This window comes from Watersipora subatra, chromosome 7 (genome assembly GCF_963576615.1).
Source record: "Watersipora subatra chromosome 7, tzWatSuba1.1, whole genome shotgun sequence".
Taxonomy (NCBI): domain Eukaryota; kingdom Metazoa; phylum Bryozoa; class Gymnolaemata; order Cheilostomatida; family Watersiporidae; genus Watersipora; species Watersipora subatra.
Genome location: NC_088714.1, coordinates 6,771,377 through 6,788,281, shown reverse-complemented (window position 1 = coordinate 6,788,281; position 16,905 = coordinate 6,771,377). Strand labels below are relative to the sequence as shown.

Below are 16,905 nucleotides of genomic sequence, written 5' to 3'. Positions count from 1 at the left end.
GTTCAAGTTGAGCTGAGCCTCTATATATAACACCCAAGCATGAGGAGGAGGCAAGATGCAATTCTATAGAAATTGTGACACAGAATTCATCATCTTCCCAAAGCATTTATAGCCAAGTTGTATATGTTTATAGCTGAATGATGAAATAATTATGCGCATTTCACTTTGGAGTTATTGTCTGTTATTAGCAAATATTATCAACTATCAAAAGATTATCACTTTAATACCGCTCATGGCTGGACGTTCTGCAAGCATTAAATTGTAGGAGTCTTATTTTGAGTGAAATTCTTTTCAATCAATATTTGAATTGAGTGAAATACTTTAACAAAATAGAGGCTAATTTTAACAATAAATCCAATCCTTGTTATCTAGCTTGATAGGATGAGCTGAACTTTCAAGTAAAGAATGAGCATCAGTCTTTTGGTTATTCTAAGTTGAGAAGCATGTATTACTTGGCGGTATAGAACTGACCAAAGTTCATCGACTGATTCATGGTTACAGTTCAATTTCCTGAAAAGTTTATAAGCAACTCAAACCCATATTTTCCCTGTAAAGACTTTTCATGTTTTTCTTATAAAAATACAATTTACCACTTCCCATTTTTCCTGTGGTACTTCCTAAATACTAACTTTGCCCAACCGTCCGGGATAAATTAAATAATTTTGGAACAAACCCAACCTTGAAACAGAGTAATATTAAAAAAACTTTCTTTTTATTATTTATGACATTAAGTTATTTTTAATCACAGTTTAATTTGCTCTACATTCATCTTTTTTTAATTGTTCGAAGAACTTCCGAAGTAGTCTTTGTCTCATGTCTTTGAAGTCCACTAACAAAATACTGTGCATTCTTACGCGAATATTTGCTTCAACAAAGTTGTGACACATGAATCCAATATTAGATAGAATGAAATAATCCTAGACATAAGAGGGTTGACTGTACTTGAATTGGCACCATGAAGCAGGAGTCGTAGTAAAGCTTAAGTCCCGACACACATGTTCAAGAATAGAGAGAATGCAAAAGTGATGGTGACCAAACCAACAGCTATACAAGCTACATGTGTATCTAGTAAACCCAAGCAGTCTGTGCAGAAATAATAAGACAAAAGTTTTTCTTTGACAACAATTACACATTTGAAAGTCTCACAAAGTGACCCACAAAACTGTGAGACGAGCTTGCGGTGCCAAATTAGATGTTTTATTGAAAACACAAAGTCGTCTGAGAGTTGTGAAACTTTATCTACATTTCTCAGACAAATTATTGAGCCGAAAATTCACACCATGGTGCGATGTTAGCTCTGCGCTATGGTCTCCGCTTGGTTATACAAATTTTAGAATACCAACCATCATTTACATACAAAGACTCCGCTTGCAATGCTAATAGCATGTGCAGGGGGAATATGATAGCTGAGAATAGTACAGATACATGGCACCTACAGAATAGCACAAGTAGTCAGAATGAACTACAGAGAGTAACAGATAGGAATATGTCGGCAAGGTCAGAGTTAATTGTAGGAGAAAAGCAGACAATAATATAAAGCATCTAATTAAAAAACGACATGAGGCAAAATGTGACAGGTATGAAAATAGGGTAAGTGACATGAAGTGACAGGTGTGTCAAATAGAAGTAAAACAAGGAAGCGAACTAAATTGAGGAAATGTACATGACAGAGGTGAACAATAGCAAGTGTTTCAGCAATGGCGTGGATGAATAGATGACAAAGTGGCTGTAGAAATGTGGGCAAAAGCATGAAAAGAGCGGATGAAATATAAACTATAGCGAGATAAAAGTTAGGAGAGACAGCTAAGAATATCTTATGACAAGCACAAAAAAGCCGACATCAAGGTGAACACAGTGATATAGTTTGTAAAACCTTTACATCTCGATAGTTCAATATCCTTTGTAAATCACATGCACAATAATTTATGTCGCTGAAAGGATTAAAAAAATGGCTTATACCAATTTTGTTGATGATGATGAAAGCAACAAGAACAACCCAAAACAAGAGAAAAGGTTGATAAAGAAAACTGCTATGATATGAGTACCACTGGCTAGCCAGCACTAATCTGAGGCTGAAAAACAGTGCCTCACGATAGATACAAGCTAAAAACCTACCAGTTGAGGAGTTGTCCGCTCACATATGTAATTAAACCACCTCAAGCCAGCTGCTACATGTGTTATCTCCTCCGTGTAGATGATCTCGAGAATGGACAAACTAACAGCATCCTTTTGCCTCTCAAACTTGTGTATTTGTGTGGGCTGTACATCGAGGCCCCTGCAACACGCATGACCATGATATGACGATTATATTTAATGTAAAGCATTGTTGGCGAGCTTAGTACAACTTCCTGGTGCTGCAAATATGAACTATGTTAGTGAAAGAATTATTTCGGAGTCCTCTTATGCCTAGTAAGGAAAATCTAGGCGATAGTTTTTAATCAGCTCAAGATGAGCCTAAATTTATGAGATAAAAAGATTGTATTAAATTTTTGTTAAAGGTTGACTAGCAAAAAAATTCACATTACAGTTATTTGGTATCAAAAGATTCACCATGTCTTACTCTGCTGTGTTGTAGGTGCAAATTATGTAGAAAGGTGATTAAAAGCTCTTAACAGTTCAAAAACCAACAGTTAATCGCCACTTTCACGAAAATGCCGTAGATTAGAATCTCTTTCCAAAACGGCTCAAATGGGACGCAGTTGAATGAGATGGCTTCTGTTTACACTTTCATGCAACTTCATTCGTCGAAATATTTTCACAAATACACTTTACGCATTCAATAAAACCATGTCTATATTTGTCCTTATGCGTCTATTTCATCATCATTGCAATGCTGTCACTTTCAGCACTGATATCTTATAGCCTACTGTGAAAATTTGTTTAAGTTTTTAATCTTAGCTCGAAGGAGTACATATCATTCTCTGATAAACATGACGAGCCTGTTAGTCACCTGTGATAATCGAAAAATGCTGCAGAAATTATTCCCGCTGTTTGGCAGGAAGTATGGGTCACATGACCAGATTACGACTAGACGATTAGACCAAGCTGAAACAAAACTGTAAAGTAGCAAGCATCTATATTGGATAAGGTCTCTTCGGTAAAACCCAAAGTGTTTGTCATAAACTAATGCTATGAGAAGTTTTATGTTGAGCCTTTTATTGGCCTTTCAATTTATGTGAGAACATCACGTGACAACACAATAGCCAAACGTAATGACTAGGTCAGAGAAATAAACTGATTCCAATCTACGCCATTTTTAACCTACATCGTTTTCAGAGATGGCGGTGATTAACTGTTCATTTTTGAGCTTTTAAGAGCTTGTAATCACATTTCCACATATTTTGCACCTACAACACAGCAGAGTTAGACATGGTGAATCTTTTGATACCAAATAACTGTAATGTGAGATTCGTTGCAAGTCAACCTTTAAGGAGACTCCAAAGCTTGGAGCTTGGCAAATGAGATAACAATGATAGAATCAAGGCAAGACAACCCATGCAATATTATTTATGATCATCAAATAATCCAAAATTAGAAGCTGCTTCATGCCCAGAAATGCATAAGAATTTGAGCGGGCTCAGACCAACATTGCCTAAGTTTCAAACTAGCCATCATAAAGAACATGTGTTACGCCTGTTCTGAATATGAAAGCAGTAGCAACAAATATATATCGGTATATGCAAGTTTAAAATTCAATATACTCGCGCGGGAAGAAAGAAAATAGTAAGATGCTATGCTCTGATGAGATATCTCAGCTAATAGCAACTAGACTGGACAAACAGCAATGCAATCGCTGTTTCTTAAGGTGTCATTTACTCCCTGGTTTTGTCCGTCTTATAAACAATGCCGGTGCAAATAAAATGGGTCCCCGTCCCACCCATAATAGTCTCAAAAGCCTCAAAACTGCATGAAAATGATTGGTGAACTCAGTGCTTCCAACAACAGTAGGTGGGGCAACTCCAAAATATAAATGGCCAATACTATTGAGCTCAAAAATAAGGACATTTTAACACTCGGCTAGTTTAATGCTATCAGTTCACTCTATGACATTTTGATAATCATATACTGTGTCAGCAGACATCTGACTGCACAGATAATGGATCATGTGTGAGCTATGCAAAGGAAAGAAAACAATAGTTTATGAACAACAACAACAACAACAACAACAACAACAACAACAACAACAACAGAACATGAAGATCAGTGAGACTGGGTAATAGCAGTCATTTAATAGCTTGGTTATTTGAGAATCCCAGAGCTTGATTAGTGGAATATGTAAATATCAAGGCAGTATCTGCTAGCACGTCAGCGGAATAAAAATGTATTAGTGAGTTTACAGGAGCTGAGGCCATGTATTATTATCAGTGAGACAAGTGTGTGATTTTAGTAGTTTGTATTGACTAGTTTAGCCACAGAAACTTTATTATTTACATAACATTGAGATAGAAGTTATTTGCATGATAACAGGCTGTTATGTTGAGAATCTACTAAATTATACAGCGAACATTTACAATAGCCTGTGTTACTTCCACCAATGAATTATAGCCTCATTCCAAACTAAAAAATTTAAATACTGACTGAAGAGAATGTGTGTAAAGGATGTAAAGCCTACATGTAAATAGAGCATTAGGTGATTATTGCGTGGCGACACAGATTATAACTTTCAACAGCGTTCATTTGAAGAAAATAGAGAATTTCTATGACTTTTATTGTGTATGACACCTTGCGCCCTGTGCCATGTACAACTGACTCACCTAGCGCCCTGTGCCATGTACAACTGACTCACCTAGCACCCTATGCCATGTACAACTGACTCACCTAGCACTCTACACCATGTACAACTGACTCACCTAGCGCCCTACGCCATGTACAACTGACTCACCTAGCCTCATACACCATGTACAACTGACTCACCTAGTGCCCTACGCCATGTACAACTGACTCTCCTAGCACCCTACACCATGTACAACTGACTCACCTAGACCCCTACACTATGTACAACTGACTCACCTAGCACTCTACACCATGTACAACTGACTCACCTAACGCCCTACGCCATGTACAACTGACTCTCCTAGCCCCCTGCGCCATGTACAACTGACTCTCCTAGCGCCCTACACCATGTACAACTGACTCACCTAGCGCCCTACGCCATGTACAACTGACTCTCCTAGCGCCCTACGCCATGTACAACTGACTCACCTAGCCTCATACACCATGTACAACTGACTCACCTAGACCCCTACACCATGTACAACTGACTCACCTAGCACCCTATGCCATGTACAACTGACTCACCTAGCGCCCTACGCCATGTACAACTGACTCTCCTAGCGCCCTACACCATGTACAACTGACTCACCTAGCCTCATACACCATGTACGACTGACTCACCTAGCACTCTACACCATGTACAACTGACTCACCTAGCACCCTACACCATGTACAACTGACTCACCTAGCACTTTACACCATGTACAACTGACTCACCTAGCTCCCTACGCCATGTACAACTGACTCACCTAGACCCCTATGCCATGTACAACTGACTCACCTAGTGCCCTACGCCACGTACAACTGACTCACCTAGACCCCTACACCATGTACAACTGACTCACCTAGCACTCTACACCATGTACAACTGACTCACCTAGCACCCTATGCCATGTACAACTGACTCACCTGGCCCCTACACCATGTACAACTGACTCACCTAGCACCCTACACCATGTACAACTGACTCACCTAGACCCCTACACCATGTACAACTGACTCACCTAGCACTCTACACCATGTACAACTGACTCACCTAGCACCCTATGCCATGTACAACTGACTCACCTGGCCCCTACACCATGTACAACTGACTCACCTAGCACCCTACACCTTGTACAACTGACTCACCTAGACCCCTACACCATGTACAACTGACTCACCTAGCACTCTACACCATGTACAACTGACTCACCTAGCACTCTACACTATGTACAACTGACTCACCTAGCGCACTACGCCATGTACAACTGACTCCCCTAGCGCCTTACACTATGTACAACTGACTCACCTAGCGCCCTACGCCATGTACAACTGACTCTCCTAGCGCCCTATGCCATGTACAACTGATTCACCTAGCCTCATACACCATGTACAACTGACTCACCTAGACCCCTACACCATGTACAACTGACTCACCTAGCCTCATACACCATGTACAACTGACTCACCTAGACACCTACACCATGTACAACCGACTCACCTAGCACCCTATGCCATGTACAACTGACTCACCTAGCGCCCTACGCCATGTACAACTGACTCTCCTAGCGCCCTACGCCATGTACAACTGACTCACCTAGCCTCATACACCATGTACAACTGACTCACCTAGCCTCATACACCATGTACAACTGACTCACCTAGCCTCATACACCATGTACAACTGACTCACCTAGACCCCTACACCATGTACAACTGACTCACCTAGCACCCTATGCCACGTACAACTGACTCACCTAGCGCCCTACGCCATGTACAACTGACTCTCCTAGCGCCCTACACCATGTACAACTGACTCACCTAGCACTCTACACCATGTACAACTGACTCACCTAGCACCCTACACCATGTACAACTGACTCACCTAGCTCCCTACACCATGTACAACTGACTCTCCTAGTGCCCTACGCCATGTACAACTGACTCTCCTAGCGCCCTACGCCATGTACAACTGACTCACCTAGCACTCTACACCATATACAACTGACTCACCTAGCGCTCTACACCATGTACAACTGACTCTCCTAGCGCCCTACACCATGTACAACTGACTCACCTAGCACCCTACGCCATGTACAACTGACTCACCTAAACCCCTACACCATGTACAACTGACTCTCCTAGCGCCCTACGCCATGTACAACTGACTCACCTAGCACTCTACACCATGTACAACTGACTCACCTAGCACCCTACGCCATGTACAACTGACTTTCCTAGCGCCGTACGCCATGTACAGTTGACTCATAGAGCCTCATACACCATGTACAGTTGACTCATAGAGCCTCATACACCATGTACAGTTGACTCACGTAGCCTCATACACCATGTAAAGTTGACTCACCTATCCTCATACACCATGTACAGTTGACTCACCTAGCCTCAGGTACCATGTACAATTGACTCACCTATCCTCATGTACCATGTACAGTTGACTCACATAGCCTCAGGTACCATGTACAATTGACTCACCTATCCTCATGTACCATGTATAGTTGACTCACATAGCCTCAGGTACCATGTACAATTGACTCACCTAGCCTCATGTACCATGTGCACAACCGCCAATCTAGCCAGTAGACTCTCATTGGTTGCCTCTGCAGACTCCCACAGACCTGAAGAAAAGAAGCAGGTGGAACCAGGGAGATATCTAGGCTCGTGTATACTATATATGTCCCATAATATATACAGAGTTCTCTAAGTGATGTCGCTGTGTGCAGTTGGAATCAAATAAACTGATTACTGAAGGAAGGTAAGACAACATATAAAAGCACTAGTAACTAGTCTATGAGGAGAGCAAGACACGGCAGAGCTTGTTTAGAGCTATTCAGATGCCACCATGTAGACTTTAATAGTTGCGGTAGATAGAAACCAACGGCGGAAGGGCTCTCTTAAATCATTCTTGAAGAGGACTACAGAAAGTGTGGAGTAAGCATATGCCATAATTATCTATAGAGAAGACAACTCTGCACACTCCAATAACATGCATGGCTACTATGCATATGTATTCATAATATGTGCTCCTCTTATATATCCCCCAGTCTTTCTGAGTAGTATACTGCAGAGAGGGTAACCAACAGAAGATCGTCTGTCTAATCGTCACCTGACTTGGCAATGTATAGTACATGACAAACTGACTATTTTAAAATAGAGCAAACCTCCGAGTCAATGATGGTGGTCTGATGGAATGGCATTTCATTGATTCCTTAATCAAAACACAATAATCAATGGGGATCTTGCGACAAAGATGATATACAGTGCTTTCTTGGGCCTAAATCTTATATTAAACGATTGATGAGCCCAAACATGTCAAGCGAAGAAGAATAACCTGCTGCAAGAGAGAATGGCTGGAACAAAAGATATAACCTCAACTCTTGTGATAACACAAAAACACAATGAGACGAAGCGGTCCGTCACTTGAACATGATGCCGGGAGATTAAAATATAATTGGAGTTCAAATGCTAAAGTTGAAATGGTAACAAAGCTATGGTGTACCGACCTAATGGCAAACCTACCATTGTGAACAGGAAGAGCTCCAAAATGACTGCCTAACTGATTCAGTCTATCAGACAAAAGCTTGAAGTGCTTCGTCTCATCGACGGCTACTTGCACAAAATCATCTGTGAATGCCTTAGGAAGGGACTCTCCTGCCAACCTGAAGTGGGGTAGAAATCGGGCTAGGATGTCCCAAGTAAGGTCTATAGCCCAAAGTTCTATGTTGGCCAACGAATGCAGGATGGAGATGCGACTAGCCTGCAATATCCAAACAATCATGAGGTCATTAGGGATATCTAAATGTATATACAGTGAAACTCGGATAACTCAAACTTCAAGGGACCGAGCAAAAGTGCTCGAATTATCAGAGTGTTCAAGTTATCAGAGCACTGTCACAAGTCCATGTATTTACTTATTTATTAGTAGATACATGAACATATACAAACTATAATATAAATCAAAAGCACAAATGGCTTGTTTCAAATTAAATGCTTCTAATGTAAAGTTTAAAACGTTTTTATCAAAAAGTATAGAGATTTTTTTATCACTTGAGATTGGTTTGTTGTTTGAGGTGATGTTATTGCCAGGACGTTTTTTAGATTGACATTGGCAAAACTTGATCGTTGCTGAAATGCTCAAAGAAAAGACAACTTTTTCTTTTGAGCGTTTTACCCACGATCAATTTTGCCGATCTTTCTTGAAGTTTTTGCAAAGATTACCTTACTTTACCTGGGATTCGTTAAGAGCAACACTCCGAGGCAGTTCAATTAAAAGTTTTACGAGGTTTTACGGTACATTGTATATCACTCACGCTTTTTGAATGGATACTTATTGAATGTACACACGTATTTTGTGTTTAGGTCAAACGATGAATAGTTTTTTTTAGCTAAGACAACGTATACGTTTGATTACAACATTTTTAAGACGTTTTAAACATTCAACATTCCGACGTTAATTCAACACGGAATCAACGTCAGAAAACTATTCATCACGGGCTAGCCGGGTCACGCACTCAAGGATTTTCGCCACGCGAATACAAAACAAAAACAACATGCTGTTTTTGTTTTGTATGTGCGTGGCGAAAATCCTTGCGCCCGTGACCCGGCTAGCCCGTTCTATTCATCGTATAGCATTATAAATCAAATTTCACCAAACCTTTAGAACAGTCGTTGACAAAAATATTTTGCCGATGGAGGTAATAACGACGCTTATGAATTACGAAAAGTTGAGGTTTACCTCTATGGCTAGGAATAAAGTGATTTTCTAAAGCGATAGCAACAGTTTCGGTAGCCGTTGGGCAAAAAACAGTTCGTTATAACAGTGTTGAATTCGAGTTATATAGAGCCATTTATCATTGCGTGGGAACGGACCAAGCAAATCCAGTCGAGTTAACCATGTGTTCACTATATCCGAGGGCGAGTTATCCATGTTTCACTGTACGTAGTTTGAATCAAAATTAATATCATGGAATGAGGAAAGACAACTTCAATTATCGCCAACATGCAGCATCTGCTCAACAAGAAGCCAATTTGAAAGATTTATATTACTAGTACAAACCTGTTAAAAATCTGCTACGATCTGAGAAGAGAAACATTAAAACAGCATGCACAAGACAAAAGTTATTAGTAATACAGCACTTGATCCCTAAAAGATTTGATCACGTCAAATTGCAGAAGATTTTTAAGGTATGTCTAGATATTTTTTAATTATTTGAGATTTTGTTTGTTTTAGATGATCTGAATGTCAGGATGTTTCAAGATTAAAACTGACAAAACTTTATCGCGGATAAAACACTCGGAAAAACGTGACCAGAGTTCTCCAAAAAATGACGCCAATAGTTGGGTGGCTTCCTGTCCCCATGGTTACTGACATCGGCTATTTCGTCTAACTTGTAGGGTTACAAGTTTCTAATAATATATATTTCACTGTTTATTTTCTCATGATTGTTGGAATAAAACTTCGAATATAGCCTCAGATATATTGCTATAGATGCCTGAAATAATTAAGAAAGAAGTTGATTGAAATTTGTCAAAATGTTTTTCTCTAAATGCTGTGTTAACATACGAGTACCCGTGTGAGACCGCATATTTATCACTTATAAATTAGAAGTTCGACCATTGAGATCATCTGTGAGAAAATGTTTCTCTTTTTCTGCAGTGTTTCAATTACAATCGAGTTGTCAATTTTAATCAGGAAACATCCTGGCAGTCAGATCACCGGAAACAAGGAAAAAATCTCAAATGATAAAATCTTTTTATACTTTCTGATAATATCCACTAGATCTTAACTTGATCACATCTTTGAAGGTTGTTTAACTTGTTTAAGTTGATAAATAGATTTGGAAGAGGCACTAGTTGGGCACCGCATACCCCTATCTATCTGATGAGCGATCGTCAATATAGCTATAGCCTGTACGGAGCGCCAACAGTAGCTGAGCCCGTTCATTTGAATGCTACTCTCAATCAAATACTTTATGCCTATCATAAAAACATGGCTATTCTCACGTACACACTTCCTACCAAAATAGACGAATAAATACGCTGGTATTAAAAATTGTTATACATGTTGTACCAAGTCCTATAGATTCATATGACAATAAAATGTCAAACATACTTTTACCCGCTGACCTTCGAGTTGGCACAAACATCTTCATACTAAACATAGTTGACACCTTAAACTCTGTGCCTGAGATAAAACCCTTCGCCCGAATAAACTCGGATTCATGATTTCACCTTGTTTTTACGTGCTTCCGGTTTCTGAAAGAGTACGAAATTTTATTGTCTTCGTATGGTATAAGTTTCAGCATAATTCCAAAACTTCTAGTCAATTGAACCATTAGTTCTTGAGATATTGCCAAAATACCAGTAGCACTTCTAACCGACTGAGAAACTAAAAATGCCTACCAACAGGTCATAAGTTTTCAATGATATAGTGATTGAAATTCTTAGTAATGAAGATGAAAACTAGACATCACTAAACAGCTTCTCAGTAAAAAGACCTTTACAGTAAAACTATCTGTTATTTTATTCATAATAAACATAACCGGCTCTATTAAGCTTGGTTTACATAAATCATTATGCTTCTTAAGTTATCTGTAAAACATCACTGGTTTGAAAATTTGAGAAAAATAATTATTTACTGCATTTGATTTTTGCTTTTTTCATTGAGTTCTACAAGCATGGAAATTCATTATGAAATTCAGGTCAACAGGAATTGTGCAATCCTAAGTCTTTCACAGTTGATGGAAAGTTCTTAATACGGGCTAGGATAAAGGGCTTGCTTAGGTATAGAAGGGTAGGTTTCAAAATACAGTCAAACATGGATAACTCGAACTTCAAGGGACCGAGCAAAAGTGTTCGAATTATCAGAGCATTCAAGTTATCAGAGCACTGTCACAAGTCCATGTATTTACTTATTTATTAGTAGATACATGTACATATGCAAACTATAATATAAATCAAAAGCACAAATGGCTTGTTTCGAATTAAATGCTTCTAATGTAAAATTTAAAACGTTTTTATCAAAAAGTATAGAGATTTTTCTATCACTTGAGATTGGTTTGTTGTTTGAGGTGATGTTATTGCCAGGACGTTTTTTTAGATTGACATTGGCAAAACTTGATCGTTGTTGAAATGCTCAAAAGAAAAGACATCTTTTTCTTTTGAGCGTTTTACCCACGATCAATTTTGCAGTTTTCTTGAAGTTTATGCAACTTCAAGAAAAAGTTACCAAAGAAAAATCCCTTACTTTACCTGGGATTCGTTAAGAGCAACACTCCGAGGCAGTTCAATTAAAAGTTTTACGAGGTTTAACGGTACATTGTATATCACTCACGCTTTTTGAATGGATAGTTATTGAATGTACACACGTATTCTGTGTTTAGGTCAAACGATGAATAGTTTTTTAGCTATGACAACGTATACGTTTAATAAAAACAATTTTAAGATGTTTTAAACATTCAACATTCCGACGTTGATTCAACACGGAATCAACGTCGGAAAACTATTCGTCACGGGCTAGCCGGGTCACGCACTCAAGGATTTTCGCCACGCACATACAAAACAACATGCTGTTTTTGTTTTGTAAGTGCGTGGCGAAAATCCTTGCGCGCGTGACCCGGCAAGCCCATGCTATTAATCGTATAGCAGTATAAATCAAATTTGACCAAACCTTTAGAAAAGTCGTTGACAAAATTATTTTGCCGATGGTGGTAATAACAACGCTTATGAATTACGAAAAGATGAGGTTTACCTCTATGGCTTTGAATAAAGTGATTTTCTAAAGCGATAACAACCGTTTCGGTAGCCGTTGGGCAAAAAAACAGTTCGAATTAACAGTGTTGAGTTCGAGTTATCTATAGCAATTTATCATTACGTGGGAACGGACCAAAGAAACCGTTCGAATTAACCATGTTTTCGAGCTATCCGTGGCCGAGTTATCCATGTTTGACTGTACTTATTAGATATTATAGCAGAAATAAAATTGCTAGGAATTGTCTGCCCCCTCGTGATTTCAAGAAACAAAGATTCACCTTAGCCAACAACTAGTTATTCACATTTCTCAACACCTACCAGCGTACCTCCCTTGCCTCTCTTCGCTTCCTTTCCAGGTGCTACTACCTTAAGCTGATCGGCTGCCCGTACTGGTTGCTGCGGAGGGGGATAACTTCCGATCTTTGTGACTATTCCTGCTTTCCAGTCGGCTCCAAGAAGTTGAGATAGTCGTATCTGAAAATAGGAAATAACTGCACACTAGAACTATGATGTCAGCTTGTAAGATACGCAGAAAGAATTCTGGAGAGGGAAAGGTAGTAGGTGAGTAGTTATCAACATAAGCTTATAGTCAAGGCATAACGGATGACTGTGTCTGCGCATGGCTGTTTGTTGTGTGTCTGCACTGGCATGTTACACGAAACACTAATGCACTGGAAATACTAACAGATTTAGATAGCTATAAAAGAAATTAGCCCGTGATCTATTAATTCGTGATAGCGAGGAGATACAATTTAAAAATGTTGCAGAAAATTTCTAGCAATATATCACACCGTGTCATAAACTAACAAGTCAGTCAAATATGCAGAGCCAATAATAGGAGCTAGGAGCAAGAGAAAAAGGAGCAAGAGGAAGGTAATAGCCTGGTTTACAATGGCAGACATGAGACATCAATGGGTTCAGGGAAGTCTTCACCAGAAGGGTAGTTCTACCATATGCTAAACTCCTTGAAATAAAAGGACATCATCAGCCCTTGGCATAGCTTACATTTTCGTATAAACCAGAATGGCAGGACTGCCACCTGTTTATGTTAACACTAGCAGTTGATATCTATTAGCAGGGGCTGACTAACCTACCACCCCTTGTCTACATATGGCAGCAAGTTATCATTAACTCTTTACATTTATGTCATGAAATACAAACCGCTACTCCTCTTATAAACAGTAAACGTCTAACAGACCAGCACACCTTTAACAATCTGATTAAGAAATGGTCACATGATCAGCATCAGTGGGATGACAAGTCAACTGGCTCATACATAGAAAACAAAAACCAGACAACCCGAAGACATCCGTACCTTCTCCACTGGATCGGCTGCAGTGAGGATATTAAAGGCAGCATGACTTAACGTCCCCGTAGATTCAACAGCACTAGCTGTCTGCCCCATCTCAGTCTCACCAAAAGAGCCTCCATTATTGACAGCTGGCAAACGAGGCTCCAGGGTTAACTCCATTTCACCGGTCCGAACAAAGAGATCTCCATCAACAACCATTGTGGGATAGACATCTTGCTAGAAGAATTATGCAAGGTAAATGACCAGCCTTGTCACGGCAGCGCAGTACAAAGACTTGTCAAATAATATGTATTGAAATGACCAGGTAATTATGTTAGAGGTCAGTGATCTAGCTTGGAGAAAAGACATAATTAGACATGAAGCAGATACAAATATAGCCGCTGCTGCAGTAGCCGAGTCAATAGCAGAGAGGAACTCAGCCCGGCAGCAGAGCAAAAGGTAAATTTAACTTGTTCCAGTTTCATACAGCTTCGTATAAAATAGAATAGTATCTGTAGTTCACGAACAGGAAAGGGTTTCTATATGGAAATTTGCTGTTCCTCACAACCTTTATAGTTTTTCGCTATTACAAAACTTCTTGATCAGTGCTATGCTAAAAAGCGACATATCACTGCTTACAAAAATATGAATTAGAAGTGAAGTTTTGAATTCCGTATTATTCATTACTTAAAATTACTTGCTATGAGACCTCTAATTGAACGCCACGGCACTCGATTTTTCAAACCTTCCTCTATAGGGCGGTCAAATAGAGGTGACGGTCAAAAAGAGGTGGCGTTCAAATAGAGGTGACGTTCAATTAGAGGATTTACAGTATATAGAGTTGGAGATAAAAGACGAGCTGTCTATCACCTCAGCTCAATGTCGAAAAGAATAACAATCTGCCTTAGTTACAGAGATATTATTGACACATTTCTAGAAACTCCTCCTTTCTACTTCCACTTCCTACTTATTTTCTCTTGGCAAAAATACATTAATTGAAAATTGCAAAATTGGAAATATATTGATAAGTGCCCCTTTGAAGGAATAACCCCACAATGATATCTTCAAACTAGTGTGCTAAACGCTAAATATTCACGAGCTTGCATGTTGGTGATGTAGGCATCATAAACTATCAGTGTAAGTAGCAGTACTCCCTGTTAGTTGTATGACTAATTGTTTCGATCTCTAAACACATGAAATTAAACAGCATTTGATTTAAATGCGGATTGCATTGCCAAAGGGTTGATAACGACTCCAGCAAAACCAGTTTTAACAATCTGTGTTAGTATTATAAAATGCTAAAGCACAAGCCATTGGCTGACAGAAATAAATGTGAATAAGGGGCACAACTACACTACATCTGGTAGGGCTTTACTACTGCAGCAACTGCAATAGAAAAACACACTGAATACAAACGGCCCAGCTATTGGCTAACATACGAGCTATAAATTAAACACTATATAATGCTAGATCAAGAAAGTAGGAAATGTAAAAGATTGAAGATAACTTCAAAGAATTTACCACAATTACTTGATAGATTGATTTATCACCAATTAACCGTTGATAATGTTTCATTAATACTCACCTTATCACAAGAGAGTATTATGTAATTGAAAGGAATAAATTTTAATTTGAAAACAATACAATCACATTACAGAAAAGTGTACATTTTAAGATTAAAATAATATATAATTTTATGTTATTTGACTTGACTACTATATTGGGCTTATTGAGACCTATTATAGCTTGAGCGTATAAAAGCTATAACAATTATGGGGTGGTCTTCTATTTTCGCTCATGACTGGATAATACAGAACAGCTATGCTAGACAATGAGCATCTGTGGCTAACTGACACCTATGCTACACACCTAAGATATGAAACTGTGGAGATAGAGATACCGCTTATGAGACGGTTATGAGTGCTCCTACCTGCAGCCCACTCGAGTCTGAATAACCGTCGGCAAGTCTGAACTCGTAGTGGTGCCATGGACATACGATGCACCTACGCCCATCTACCTCCTCGATGTCTCCGAGGTCAAGTGGACCTCCTTCATGGCTGCACATGGCATCCAGTGCATGGAACCTGTCATGCTGATCATCATATATGAGCACCAGATCCTCCCCGGCATGCTCTCCATACAACCTGAGTAGATAAGAGATGCCAGGGCCCACTAAGATATGATAAGCCTTGGACCACCGCATGACAGTAGTAAGAGACAGAGTAGTGGTTGGACTAACGTGCAAGGATGTGGGAGTAGATCCTAGACAACCTGCTTCCTTTATAATCTTAACAAATATAATGAAAACTAGTTGACAACTAAACTAGTCATGAAAGGTTTACGGGTCGATAATCCTTTTATCAACCTTTTCACAACAACATGAGAAGAGATTTTCATGTTTGGAAAGAGGATACTTTTTAAATAATGATTGTGAGAGTTCATTTAAGAGGCTTAAGAAATTCACAAAACTTGACAAAATTTAATAACTAATGAACATAATTTTGCACTTTCAGTACTGATGCCATTACTGAGATTTGAGACACCAGTAATGTATTCATTTTCAAGCCATTTACATGTGGTATGTGAACCACAAAAAATAAAAATACTTGCAGATGTGATCAAGAGAAATTAATCTGTAACTTTACCATTTCAAAATGGCGAAAAACAATATTAATATACCTAATAGCACGCCAATGAGGACAATCTCTGCTATTTCTAAGCCCTTTTAATAAGATTGCTATTTGCTGATTGCAACCAGCATCTGTAAATATTGATGGAATTTAGTGATTTTGGTTCAGTATCCCTGAGGAAGCTTGATAACTAGAGAAATACTTAACCATGTTGCAAGACAAATTCCGTTTTCTGTTAATTGGAAGTCACTAGCTTTGAAACCCCAGCCTTTCTAATGAGAGCTGGCAGTTTAATCAGCCTGGCCAGCTACGCATGTACTGCCATGTAGTATGTATAACATTGGGATAGTTATCAGTACTTATACAGATTTGAAGAAAACAGGAAACAAATTTCTGAGTTTGAAAATTCTTTTTTTGCTGTAAGACTTATGTATGAGGTACTGACACATAAGTTTTTGA

At 39.0% G+C, this 16,905-nt stretch overlaps 1 protein-coding gene across 2 annotated transcripts in view; it reads right to left on the bottom strand.

Moving 5' to 3' along the window:
* The window catches only part of LOC137399762 (uncharacterized protein HI_0077-like), a 29,770-nt gene that overhangs the window by 12,309 nt on the left and 556 nt on the right, over nucleotides 1-16,905 (bottom strand). For both annotated transcript variants that reach the window (XM_068085981.1, XM_068085980.1), the window contains exons 2-7: nucleotides 15,747-15,960; nucleotides 13,841-14,053; nucleotides 12,844-12,999; nucleotides 8,293-8,530; nucleotides 7,313-7,391; nucleotides 2,116-2,275 (exon numbers count right to left, since the gene is read on the bottom strand). In XM_068085981.1, the coding sequence (XP_067942082.1) occupies nucleotides 2,116-2,275; nucleotides 7,313-7,391; nucleotides 8,293-8,530; nucleotides 12,844-12,999; nucleotides 13,841-14,053; nucleotides 15,747-15,960 (1,060 nt within the window). The remainder of the gene's footprint in view (nucleotides 1-2,115; nucleotides 2,276-7,312; nucleotides 7,392-8,292; nucleotides 8,531-12,843; nucleotides 13,000-13,840; nucleotides 14,054-15,746; nucleotides 15,961-16,905) is intronic.